This window comes from Mauremys mutica, chromosome 4 (genome assembly GCF_020497125.1).
Source record: "Mauremys mutica isolate MM-2020 ecotype Southern chromosome 4, ASM2049712v1, whole genome shotgun sequence".
Taxonomy (NCBI): Eukaryota; Metazoa; Chordata; order Testudines; family Geoemydidae; genus Mauremys; species Mauremys mutica.
Genome location: NC_059075.1, coordinates 107,676,346 through 107,690,467, shown reverse-complemented (window position 1 = coordinate 107,690,467; position 14,122 = coordinate 107,676,346). Strand labels below are relative to the sequence as shown.

The following is a 14,122-nucleotide window of genomic DNA, read 5'->3' as shown; positions in this document are numbered from 1 at the left end:
AGCTGAAGTTCCTTACGGTGCTTGTTACTGTCTTTCTAAAATGGGCAGCTCCAGAATTTTTAATCAAAACTCTTAAGGATAGATTATGACTGTGCATGTTTATAACTGAACACAGCATTTTGAATAGAAGTTAAAGTACTGTTTACTGTAGTCAAGCTAGGAAGGTATATGTTCAAGTATTCATGCCTTCTGTTTTGTTGGAATTGATCTGGTAGCAATGGAAGGCTTCATATCTCATCTCAGTCCCCTAAATCCCTTTTACAGGAGCTGAACTGAAACCCCCAACTAAACTCATATAGGCCACCAATCAGCCATTTGATGGTAACAGTTTTTATTAGTTTCTAAACCTGGCATAATTAGCCCTCCCCATCCCTTTAATGCTGTGGGAGGACAGAAGTTCTATTTCACAAAAGATTTCAAACTTTTGGCTTCAGTTCAAATTTAGAATGAAAACTGAAGATTTTGAAATTCTTCCAAGGAAAACTAAAAAAAAAAAAAATAGTTTGGGTTCAATGGAAACGTTTCAACTTTTTTATTTTGTGTGATCTTATATAATACAAAATAAAAAAATTCAAAAGAAAGTAATTTCAGCATGAAAAATCAAACCATCTCATTCTGAAAAATACTTCAACCAAAACAAGAACCCCCCAGCAAGCCAGAGGGGAAAATTAAACAAAAAGGATTTTCTCTTTAGAATTTATATATTTTAAATCAACAAGTCTAAGCTTCCTTTTCCAGAATCAGAGATAGAAAAGTGCACAAAGTGCACAAATCCTCTCATTTCATAGTTTCATAGTCTTCATTTTTCTCTAGGGTTCAAAGCAGATTTCTCTTATACACTCTCCATAGGACTGGAGAAACAAAAGTACGTACTCTTTTCCTTATGACTTAAAATAAACAAAACTCATTTATCTGGTGAGAGGCTATGAAGCAGGAGTACTTGATAGCAGTACTTGACAGCAGAGTTCATGGATCTCTGAATCTTTCCCACCAATAGGCGGAGCACCCTGGGCACCTGATGGGACAAGAAAAAATGTCCAACTGGGATTCCCCTCTCTGCTTCCCTTCTACAGGAAGATCTGTTCCCCTGCTGATTTTCCCCTGCTCTCCAAAGAAGCAGAGCCTTCTGCCTCCTATTTTCCTTTACCTCCGTTGGAAAAGGAAGACTCTGCTTTTGGCTTCCCTTCTGCAAGCCAGAATCCGGGGGAAACAACCAATTTTTTCTGTTCTGTAAGAAAGTGTCTTTCTCCCTTGCAGTCTTGTGGGAAAATCTAGTGGACAGGGGACGTAAATAAGGGCAAATACATGCAAACTGTCTTGTACAGGAGCCCCACTAGAGTGGAGATCCAGGATCTGTCCATGCAGAATGCATATAGGATTTGGAGTCAATTGTCTACGCAGAGGAAATGGTGAAACTAACTATCTACAAAATGCTCGCAAATGCAGAAAGTAAACATTGAAAATAGCAGATAGCAGTGTTTTTTCCTCTAATCTCTTCCAGTTTCAGTAATTGTAGGGGGTCTGTGACAATAGAAGGTAAGATTTTCACACAGGAATGTGACTTTTTCCCTCTCCTCTAAAAGGACACCACCAGTTTAAATGGATTATTTTTATATAATATATAAAAATCCCTGCTCTACAAGCAGCCTGCCCAACTGTCTGTATTTTTTAACTTTGACATGTGTCTTTTGGCAGGTAAGCATCTCAGGCTCATTTGTTAAAGACCCTGAGAGTATGCAGGTGCAGTGTCTCTTCCTGACCTGGAAAAAGAACGAGGAGTACTTGCGGCACCTTAGAGACTAACACATTTATTTGGGCATAAGCTTTCATTTAGCCCCCGAAAGCTTATGCCCAGATAAATTTGTTAGTCTCTAAGGCCTGGTCTACACTACGCATTTAAACCGGTTTTAGGAGCGTTAAACCGATTTAACGCCACACCCGTCCACACTAAGAGGCCCCTTATATCGATTTTAATGGCTCTTTAAATCGGTATCTGTACTCCTCCCCAACGAGAGGAGTAGCGCTAATATCGGGATTAACATATCGTAATAGGATTAGTGTGGCCGCAAATCGACGGCATTGGCCTCCGGGCGGTATCCCACAGTGCACCACTGACCGCTCTGGACAGTATTCTGAACTCTGATGCACTGGCCAGGTAGACAGGAAAAGCCTCGCGAACTTTTGAAATTCATTTCCTGCTTCCCCAGCGTGGAGAGCTCATCAGCACAGGTGACCACGCACAGCTCATCTGCACAGTTAACAATGCAGTCTCCTGAGAATCGAAAAAGAGCCCCAGCATGGACTGCACGGGAGGTACTGGATCTGATCGCTATATGGGGAGAGGATTCAGTGCTAACAGAACTGCGTTCCAAAAGACGAAATAAAAAAGTATTTGAAAGAATTTCTAAGGCTATGACGGATAAAGGCCACAGCAGGGACTCACTGCAGTGCAGAGTGAAAGTTAAGGAGCTCAGACAAGCCTACCAGAAAACCAAAGAAGCAAACGAAGGTCTGGGGCAGGGCCAAAAACATGCCGCTTCTATGCTGAGCTGCATGCAATTTTAGGGGGCTGCGCCACAAGTACCCCACCCCTGTCCGTGGATTCCGAGGTGGGGGTTGTAATCTCTGCCATGGCTGAGGATTATGTGGACGGGGAAGATGACGATGAAGAAGAGGAGGACGAGCTAGCAGACAGCACACAGAACTCCGTGAGCCCCAACAGCCAGGAGCTTTTTCTCACCCTGACGGAATTACCCTCCCAAGCCACTACCCCAGACAATGAAGCCATGGAAGGGACCTCTGGTGAGTGTACCTTTGCAAATAGCAAACATTGTTTTTTAAGCAAGCGTTTTTTAATGATTGATTTGCCCTGAGGACTTGGGATGCATTCGCAGACAGTATAGTTACTTAGAAAAGCATAGCTGCGTATGGTCCCGGTGATTGCTGGCATTCAAGAAGCATCCGTTCTTTATCTCGCTGTGTTATCCTCAGCAAAGTGATAGCATTCAGGGTAACCTGGTTGAAAATCAGGAATTTAAGTAAGGGGGATGGCCATTTTCCTACTGGGTTCGTGGACTGCAGCAGCTTAAAAAAAAATCCTTTCCTGCACGTAGCCAAGCGGGGGGAGGGGAGGAGTGAATGCCGATGATCTTTTTCGTGTTTGGTCAGCGGGGATCTTCCCCAAGCTACCAGCCACGCAGTGGGGGGGGGGGAAGGGTGTTGATTAGCAGGGAGCTAGCATGGTATTAGCCATGTGTTGGGGGGAGGGGTAAATCACTGCAGAAGCCGAAAGACAGTGGCTTACCATGGCCGCATGCAAGCTGAATTCTGATGCCCGGACCTGTGTCTGTGAGATCTGTAACCCCAGAGCTGCAGGCACTCAGTATTAAGATAAAAAATGCGACCTTGTAGGGAAATCACATGTGCTATGTAAGGTGAATAGTGCTGTTCACTGTGAAAGAGTATAACCATTGTTCTGTAAAATGTATCTTTTTAAATACTTCTCTCCCTCATGCAGCTGCAAATTTTTCAAGCCTCCCTGCTCCATCCCAAAGGCTAGCCCAGATAAGGCGGAGGAAAAAGAAGATGCGAGATGAATGTTCTCGGATATTATGGAAGTTACACGCAAGGAAAGAGCTCATCTGAATGAGTGGAAGGACGTGGTATCAAATTACAGGAAAGATGCCAGTGAACGTGAGGACAGGAGGGACACCCGAGATGAGAGGTGGCGGCAGGAAGACCGGCAGGAAAATCAGCGGTGGCGGGATGCAACTCTGGGGCTGCTGCATGATCAAACTGACATGCTCCGGCATCTGGTGGAGCTTCAGGAACGGCAGCAGGATCACAGAGTGCCGCTGCAGCCCCTGTATCACCACCCTCAACCCTCACCATGTTCCACATCCTCCTCACCCAGACGTGTAAGAACGTGTGGGGGGAGGCTCCGTGCACCCACCCACTCCACCCCCATGGACAGCCCAACCAGAAGGCTGTCGTTAATGTGAAATTTTTTAAGTGGCCTTCTCCATCCCTCCTATCCTCCTCCCAAACCACACCCTTACTTCTCTCCCTCTTTTTATAATGAATTAATAAAGAGTACATGATTTTTAAACGAGAGTGCCTTAATTTGCATAAGTAAGCTGTACTCGAAGGGGGAGGGTGGGTTGCTTACAGGGAATGAGTCAATCAAGGGGGGTGGGGGTTCATCAAGGGGAAACAAACACAGCAGTCACACCCTACCCTGGCCAGTGATGAAGCTCGTTTTCAAAGCTTCTCTGATGCGCACCGCTTCCTGGTGTGCTCTTCTAATCTCCCTGGTGTCTGGCTGCGTGTAATCAGCGGCCAGATGATTTGCCTCAGCCTCCCACCCCGCCATAAAGGTCTCCCACTTACTCTCACAGAGATTGTGGAGAATACAGCAAGCAGCAATAACATAGGGGACATTGGTTTGGCTGAGGTCTGAGCGAGTCAGTAATGTGCGCCAGCGCGCCTTTAAACGGCCAAATGCACATTCTACCACCATTCTGCACTTGCTCAGCCTGTAGTTGAACAGATCCTGACCACTGTCCAGGCTGCCTGTGTATGGCTTCATAAGCCATGGCATCAAGGGGTAGGCTGGGTCCCCCAGGATAACGACAGGCATTTCAACATCCCCCACTGTTATTTTCTGGTCTGGGAAGTAATTCCCTTGCTGCAGCCGTTTAAACAGAGTAGTGCTTCTGAAGACGCGAGCGTCATGAACCCTCCCTGGCCATCCCACGTGGATGTTGGTGAAACGTCCCTTGTGATCCACCAGTGCTTGCAGCACCATTGAAAAGTACCCCTTCCGGTTTACGTACTGGGTGCCCTGGCGCTCCGGTGCCAAGATAGGGATATGGGTTCCATCTATCGCCTCACCACAGTTAGGGAATCCCAGTGCAGCAAAGCCATCCACTATGGCCTGCACATTTCCCAGAGTCACAACCTTTCGTAGCAGCAGCTTAGTGATTGCTTTGGCTACTTGCATCACAGCAGCCCCCACAGTAGATTTTCCAACTCCAAATTGATTCCCGACTGACCAGTAGCTGTCTGGCGTTGCAAGCTTCCACAGGGCTATCACCACTCGCTTCTGAGGGCTGCTCTCATCTTGGTATTATGGCGTTTCAGGGCAGGGGCAAGCAAGTCACAAAGTTCCATGAAAGTGCCCTTACGCATGCGAAAGTTTCGCAGTCACTGGGAATCGTCCCAAACCTGCAACACAATGCGGTCCCACCAGTCAGTGCTTGTTTCCCGGGCCCAAAATCGGCGTTCAATGGATAGAATCTGCCCCATTACCATCAGGATCTCCAAAGCACAGGGGCCTGCGGTTTGAGAGAATTCTGTGTCCACGTCCTCATCACTGTCATCGCCGCGCTGCCGTATCCGCCTCCTCCTTGCCTCGGTTTGAAGGTCCTGGTTCACCATATACTGCACGAGAGTGTGCGAGGTGTTTAAAACATCCACGATTGCAGTATTGAGCTGAGCAGGGTCCATGCTTGCTGTGTTATGGCATCTGCACAGTTCACCCAGGAAAAAAGGCGCCAAACGGTTGTCTGCTGCTTTCAGGGAGGGAGGGGTGAGGCTGTACCCAGAACCACCCGCGGCAATGATTTTTTCCCCATCAGCCACTGGGAACTCAACCCAGAATTCCAAGGGGCGGGGGAGGCTGCGGGAACTATGGGATAGCTACGGAATAGCTACCCACAGTGCAACGCTCCAGAAATCGACGCTAGCCTCGGACCGTGGACGCACACCACCGAATTAATGTGCTTAGTGTGGCCACGTGCACTCGATTTTATACAATCTGTTTTACTAAACCGGTTTCTGTAAATTCGGAATAATCCTGTAGTGTAGACGTACCCTAAGGTGCCACAAGTATTCCTCATTCTTTTTGCTGATACCTTCCTAACGTAGGATGCTGCCACCTGCAGGACTTCCACAGAGCGACAATGAGAGCTGCTGGCTGGGTAAGCCTCAGACAAGGAGTCTTCAAATAAGTTAGTGGCTGTTATCAAGAGGATAGCGATCAATTGTTAGAAGGTAGGACAAGAAGTAATGGGGTTAATTTGCAGCAAAGTAGATTTAGGTTAGTTATTAGGAGAAACTTTCTAGCTGTATAGATAGATAAGCACTGGAATAGGCTTCCAATGGAGGTTGTAGAATCCCTGTAATTGGAGGGTTTTAAGAACAGGTTAGACAAACTCCTGTCAGGGATGGTGTAGCTATATTTGGCCCTGCCTTAGGCCTGGTCTATACTGGGGGTGTGGAGGGGAACTAGCTACGTGAAGATGCTATTGCAGGAGTATTGATGCTATTGCAGGAGACCCTTTACCTCTTTCCCCAAAAGAAAAGCTTTCTTAGGACAGAGCAGCCCCCAAAAGCTATCCTAACAGCGCTACCAACTATTGAGCTGAAATGGCCCCACGGCAGCCCTAATGTAGACAAAGCTTCATTGGTTTCTAGCATTTTTACCACCCTGTCATCCTGTAATTGAAATGCTGCATAGAACTGTGGTGGCAGCCAGCAAACCTCTTTATATGCTAGGGCTCCCAGTGTTCATAACATCAGTAGAGCTGAACCAGTGTTAGCAATGATGGGAAAGCTTTGAGAAACTGACGTAGGATAGACAGGGCCTCAGAAACGCCTTGTAGATAGAAGCAGTGTCTGTGGATAATGGAGGAAAGCAAGCAAGTTCTGTGTCAAGAAGTGAACTTGAAACCTTGGTTACTTCAGAATGTCAACCCATTCTCCTAGCCTGTGAGGGCCTCTAGTGGGCAATGTGAATTTGCTGCTGGTTTTCTCTTGCTGTACTTAAGGGGTTACAGAAGGAAACTAAAGGATAGATAGGAAAAGCAGAGGGTCTTTCTTTTTTAAAAGAATACTAATGTTCATTACCATTTAAAGTGCAGTTGGTTTGAAAAGTCACTGTGTAAAGATGGGGTTGTGTGGTTCCTTATTGTCTCTGCATATTATTCTGTATGAAATATTTCATGATGTGTTAATCTTTAGCTGCCGTGCCTGTAAATTCAACTGGGGATGTGGCAGTCAGACTGGGTGCTATCCTTCTTATTCATTGTCACCTGCAATCAAGCTTCTGCTGGCTAGATTACACCTGTGTGCAACTAAGTCTTCCAGTTATGCCCTCAATGACATCTGTTTAACTGCCTTCAGTGGCTTTGCAGTGGTTGTATCATAGCAGCCATTTCTCTTGAGAATGTACAAGAAGGAATTGGAATAAAACTCTCTCTCTTTTGGCCCTACAATACTAAAAGGAATCAATAGCAGTAAAAAATTAAATGTGGGCACCACCCACATCTTGCCTTAATCTTTTCCATCTTGTAAGTTGTTATATGTAGAGCCGGGCAAAATTTTCCAGCCAAAACTCTTTAGCAAAAAAATGCAGATTTGGTGATATCAAAACGTTTCACAATTAGATGTCAACTTTGCCAAACTGTGTTGGTGGGGGAGGGGAAGGAGAGGGAGAAAATTTAAAAAGGGGGGGGAAGATCATGTTTTATTTCAAAATATTTGAAATGAACTGTTTTGGTTTTTCAGTTCAAAACAACATTGTTTCAAAATTAATTTTAAAAATGTTTTTTAAATGGTCATAATCAAAAGGAAACATTTTTGGTCAAAACAAAATATTTCATTCAAACTGAAACAATTTTTTTGCTCTTTGATTCACCAAAAATTTCAAACAAACTTTGTTTGCAGTTCAACCCGAAACCAGAATTGCCAGGAAACCAAAAGCTTGTACAATTCTACTTATCTGAATTCCACTAGCATAGTATCTGAGCAGCAGGCAATCTTTAATGTATTTATTCTCACCCTGCTGCTGGTGAGGAAGTGTCATCCCCATTTTATAGATAGGGAATGAGGTACAGAGAAATTAAGTGACTTGCCCAGAGCAGAGAATTTAACTCAGTGTCCCACATCTCAGTTTAGTGGCCTAACCACTGGACTGTCCTTCCTATTGCTACTGCTGTGATAGGAATGTCTTCTGATATTGGGAGTGCCCATGTTTCCTCCAATTTATTTTCTTTCTCCAAAGATCACCTTCTCACAAACAGTGGGGGTAAATTTAATTCAAATCTTGCAAGATTTCCTGGTTGCAAACCCACAAGAAAGCTTTCACTTTACTAAATACTGCTGCACTTGAGATGATGTAACATCACGTTGTTTTCCCGTGCAATCATTGTGCAATCTGTTTTCACTTTGATGTTCTTTCTCTTTGTATCATGTGGTTTCTATTCTTTCCCTATTTTGTTTCCTCCTCTCTGTCCCTTTCAGCCTTACCAACCAAAGTAGACATTGTGTTACCTGTAAAACTAATAAGTAGAAAAGGAAGACATTGATTTTTATATTTGTTACCTTCCCTTCTCTTCCATCAGTCTGGCCCTGAAACTAAGGATTGTGAGTGACTGTTAATTAGAAAAGACCCTCTGCACATGAGTGAATTTCATTGTGAATGCTTTGATTCCATCTTCTTCTGGTGTCACACTGCATCTAGATTGTCCTTATGGCTCATTGTGATTTGCTTAGGGAAAATATAAACTTGGATTTACTGTTTGAAGAGCAGCACTACTCTGAGAGGTAACTCTGTGAAGATGGAAGTGTACAGGAGGGAGTCCATGTTTGTCTCTAATTTCCGTATTGAGTATGCTCTGTTTTCAGTTAGAAAGATGGTGATTTATTTCTGCCAGCCCTGCAAACACAACTACAGGTCTGAGAGTTAACCTGGATTCTTTCCTTCTCCCATATCATCGGCAGCAATAAAGGTTCTGTAGTTGAAATTCTACCCTCAGACATACTTGGGTAATTCTGTTTTTTTCATATTTTGTTTCCAGTGACAACTCTGCAACATCCATTGCCTTCTGAGAGTTTGCACAGGTGCAACTGATTGGAATTTGGTAAACAGTTTTATAGACAATGCACAAAAAAGATCACTCTCTCATAGCTGCATATGAGTCTGCAGCACTAATGGGAGTAAAAGAAAGTAGTCACTTGCATTACACACTAAGATAACCAGATATTACTCTATATACACAGACAACAGATCTTTTGCATGAGACGGTACCACTTTTACACAATCACTTCTCCGAATAGAATTGCTCTTAAATGTTTTTCTCTCTCATCCAGAAATCTGGATATTAATAGGTTCTTGACTCAGAGAGGATTGTATTTTTGGGGTGAGGGAAGTAATATCTTGTTATCCAGGGCAGGCTGACATTTTTCATACAAAATGATTTTCAGCAATCAATGAATTTTTTTTTTCAAAAACTCCAAAGCTTTTTGTGGAACTTTATTTATTTTTTTCAAAATTTTTCTTTTCCTGGTGACTTCTTTTTATCAAAAACATTATAAAAATAGCTATTGAAAAATTTTAATTTACCAAAGCACTGAATGTCAGTAAAATGACAAATTTCAATCACCATTTTGATAAGTATTTCAACAAATTTGACTTTCTTTAAATTCTTTAAAATTATTTTTAAAAGATTCATTTCAAGCTCATATTCATACCTAATAATAAAATCGTTATAAACACAGAGAGCCTTGGATGAAAAGTGCTGTTAATAATAATCCATTTTGGGAGAGGTGTGTCAACTTCTAGTAGGACTACACTTCCCAAGATGCACTACTGCCAGCTTCTGCTTAGCTGAAGCACTGTTCTCCAGGGACTGACTGCCAGTATTGAGTGAGAAGAGGATAACATGGGACGGAGACACTGGGTCAGGACCACCAAATGCCAGCTGCTAGTGACCAGCCTCTGTGTCATGGTAACAACCAGAAGTGGGAACCTGTACAGAACTTGGGATAAGTAAACTGACCATCTTAAAAAGTCTTTCTTAAAAAGGAACTGTAAAAGTTGTTTCTCTCATTTCAATTTTAGAACAGAAAAAGTCTATGGTGAAAGAAGCAAACTGTATGAATTACTGCATCCTGAACTGTTATCGCTGCTCCCCAGCATTGCCTTCTGTCAGCGATAAGCTTTTGGTTTCTCAAGTGTCACTCTAATGCAACTATTTCACAATTCTGAACTAGCCTTTAAGTAAGAAATTTGTTGCTGTCATCAGACATGGTAGTTTTAAGATGAGGACATGGATATCTTCTCATGCTTCTCTCTTTAAAAAATTTTTTTTTATTGCACTTGGATGAACAATTTCTTGAGATGTGGGTGGTTTAAAATGTGTTGGATAAGCTAGAGCATCTTTGTAGTCAGACAGAAGCCTGTCTGCTGAGACAGATATTGGATGGAATGTAACTGTTGGAATCTTTTGACTCTGTACAGCAAACCAGAAGTAATTCTATAGCTCTGGGTGAGTGGCTGGGGAGAAGCTAATGTGATGAAATTTGGTGAATTCTTTCAAGGAGTTCTGGGACAACTGCACTACGATTAGCTCCTCTATAAAAAGAGAGAGAGAGAGAGAGAGAGGAAAACAAGTGAATATTGAAGTGAAACAAGTTGGTTTCTATAGTTGGTTGAAAAGACTGTAGTGGGAAAAGCTTGGGAAAATTTTCATTGAAAAAAATGTAAATTCAAAACTTTGTTGACCAGCTCTAATTGCAATACATTGTTCTCCCTTCAGAGAAGGGCTGTCATTGTGCCTACAAAGTATGTGACTTATTCAAGGTAGAATCGCACTCAAACCTCTTGAAGGGGGATGTGCTTAGCTCAAGTTTAGCTTATTTGTATTCTTTACATATGGATATAGACAATAACACGTATCAATAGTGAGGTCATGAGGATTTGTTTAGATTGGTATTTCTGCGGGAAATCTGAGCTGATTGAAGCTGACCAACCCTTTTACTGTGTATGTATAACAGATTCTCAGTTTTAAACAGCCTAAAAGATCATAAGTGTTTTAAATTCTATTGTATTGAAATTGGGCAAAACTGTTACTGTATATGTGGCACTTCCTAGTGGCACCAAAGGTTGTGAGGCACCTCACTGCTACCTGCCCTAAGTGTGAATCAGTCTGTGTCTGCTGTAGTTCAGCTCCTTGAAATCACCAGCTTCTATCAACCTAAGCACTACCTTGCAGGCCTTGCTCTCTCTGTGCAAGTTAGTAATAAGTACATTTCAACCCCCGAGTCCTTGGAGTACTCCCGCAGTGTCCAGCCCGTAACCGGTGAACACTCACAGAAATACCAGGTTTGCTAGCCAAAGGGACAGTGTCCACACTAGCTTATTCGATTCAGCTGAGGATCAACTCTTATGTAACATCACACCACTGAGATAGATTTATAGTGAAAACAGTCATGAATTTATTATCAAAGATTAAGATTTAAAAGATACGGAGTAAGGGTAATAATGGAAACAGAAATGGTTACATATTAAACAAAAAGTATAACACACTTCTTAGAGTCTAAACTTAACACACTAAACCCTTGTCTAAAGTAGTTTATCTCACCTAAAGCAATCTCTCAGCATCTCCAAGCAACATGGCTGGGATCTCTCTTTCATGAATGCAAAGTGTACTGCCTTTTGCCTTCCCCTTATATGCCCCCCAAATCCATTGTTTCCTTCCCATAGTCAGGATAATCCTCTGTGGTTCACTTTAGTTTCTGGTGTCTTTTTGCAATGTTGTAGTAGCCATGTTGGTCCCAGAATATTAGACAAGGTGGGTTCTTATGGGACCAGCTACTGTTGTTTGTGTCTCCAAAACCTGTTTATCAGCTCTGCCTTGAACACAGATTTTAAAACATATTTTCAGTACTTATACACAACTCTTTATCACCTGTACAGACATCTCACACCGATTGAGGATCAGTATGACATAAGCTTTTATTAGAGACCTTACATTATATTCTTTATGGATATATACTAGAAAGCAGTGTGCTAAGTGTAATGAGTATGTCAGGACTGCTAAGAGTTGCTGTTAAAGAAGAGTGAACGCTTTGCCAGTTGGCATTGAGGGGTTCTTCAGGTCACAGCATATTTCATCTACCAAACTGTACCTCTTAGGCAAAATCTGTTGGTCATCGTCTGAAAAGGTAATAGGGTTACACTTAGAATAGTTAAGTGTCATGTTTAACACATACATGATTATTTCTGATTCTCCACTGTAGAGTTTGAGTTTCCAGGATGTCCCTTTGTGAGAAGAGGATTCTTCTCCGTGTGAATTTGGAAAATATTGCAGATTCTAAAGGTTTTGCATGCACGTAATGCAGTTGGTGAATCCTCCCAGAACAAAGTTCATTGAACCTGGAGAGGAGGCATTCTGAGGAAAGCCTGAATCTAGAGGACCCTGCCTCAGGAGATCAGGATGAACTCCTGTCTTGCCTCTTTCAGCTTTGCTAAGCTAGGGTTTTGTTTTATTTTAAATTTCCCCACTGTTGCTATGACTATTTCAGCTCTACTCTTGGTAGCAATGGTGGGAGCACTAGCCTAGGTCAGACAGCCACCATCTAACAGGCTCTGAGCAGGTTAGATAAAACAGTGGTTAAAACATTGGTGGTCACTCAGTGTCTTATCTACAGTAGCATTATCTTTGATGGAGCTGAAATGATAGCAACACTGGGAAATTTTAGAGGAAAAAGGCTAGTGCAGACAAATCCTTAAAGCACAATGCAAGACTCATCTATTTACACTAGATTTTCCTTAGCATAGATGACAATACACATAAGCTACTCTTCACTCCCCAGAAGACACTACAAATTGCTCAAGAGCAGGAGCAGAGAACGCAATCTGACCCAGGACCATTCTTGAAGCTAATAACATCCCCCTCGTGCACACATGTCAGAATTTGGTATCTAAATACTACAGGAATTGGTGCAATGTAAATCCATTGAAAGAGATGTCTGTGAAAACACGATTCCTCTTTTTTTCCCAATGATTACAATTTCCTCTGCTAGCAGAGTCCAATGGATAGAGTGAGTGGTTTCATATGCAGTAATTATACAGTACTGTCCAAAGAGTTTATTAAAGGGCCCAGGGGTTCCCTTCACGTGTGACTTTCAGGTATATACTGTAAACTAACTCTCTCGGGGAACAGGTTGTTTTTCTTTGGGCACGGATCGAAGTATCTGAGTATGCCTGATAGTATTTCATAAGATCTGCAGTAGTTGTTCTGTGAATCCTGCACTTGCTACTTTCCTTCCTCAGTAAAATCTCTGTTTTTCAGCTGCTGGGGCTGGCAGTCACCATACTGACCATTATCACCCGCTATGGGGCTCACTTCAGCATAATCAGTGGTGTCTCCTATGAGGCTAACCCCTATAGAATCTTCCACAACGTAGGTAAGTGTCGCATTTTTTAGTCCAACTGAGATGTCCTGTGAGGGCCAATATCTTTGGAGCTATGTAAAATTAGGGTGCAATGAAAGGAAATTCAGAGACTTCACATGAAGTGGGATTCCAATTAGGTATGTAGTGTTGCCACTACAGAGACAAGGTACCTCTTTTCCATATGAGAAACACCTGCTTGGCCCTTTGGTGGGGGAACGCTGTTCATTGTGCTTCAGCACTGATGAGTCCACTGTTGTCCCCCATGCTTCATCTACCACAGACAAAGCATGTAGGGTGATAACTATTCTATAAGTAGGCCCAAAGGTCTGGGCGGAGCTTCAGAAGAGCTCACAATGGAAGCGAGAGGCTGGGTAGGACCACAGAAAGGAGCACATTATAAGACACAATCTATGGGACCCTTTAAAAGTTTGGACATTTATATTTGTGTGGGATAGAAGGGAGACATAGGTAAACAGACAATAAGCAAGGCAAGAGGAAAAAGATGGAGGGGGTCAGGCCCTGAATTCAGCAAGGTATGTACCTAACTTTCAGCGCGTGGGTAGTTCCATTGAAGTGAATGGGGCTAGTAACATGCTAAACGTTACATACGCATTTAAGCACCATGCTGAATCAGGACCTTGGGGAACAAACAGGGCAAAAAAATACAGACAAAGAATTGGGGGAACAGAGAGGCGGATTAAGAGGACAGACTGGGAAGAGTTCAAGGGAAAAAAGTGTAGTGATACATGAATGTTCATTGATGCTTTGGTTAATTGGCCTACCTGTGGATAAACTGAAAAAAATACTTAGGGCTGCATTCTGATCTCATTTACCACAGGGTGAATCCAAAGTACTGTACCTGTAATCATGTCAGTGGAGC

The 14,122-nt window shown here is 42.9% G+C and overlaps 1 protein-coding gene across 1 annotated transcript in view; it reads left to right on the top strand.

Moving 5' to 3' along the window:
- Window positions 1–5,985: 5,985 nt before the first annotated feature.
- The window catches only part of TSPAN32 (tetraspanin 32), a 65,108-nt gene continuing 56,971 nt past the window's right edge, over window positions 5,986–14,122 (top strand). Inside the window, 4 exon segments of the mRNA XM_045012622.1 lie at window positions 5,986–6,054; window positions 8,862–8,904; window positions 9,690–9,791; window positions 13,140–13,254. Coding sequence (XP_044868557.1) covers window positions 9,726–9,791; window positions 13,140–13,254 — 181 coding nt within the window. The 5' untranslated portion in view covers window positions 5,986–6,054; window positions 8,862–8,904; window positions 9,690–9,725.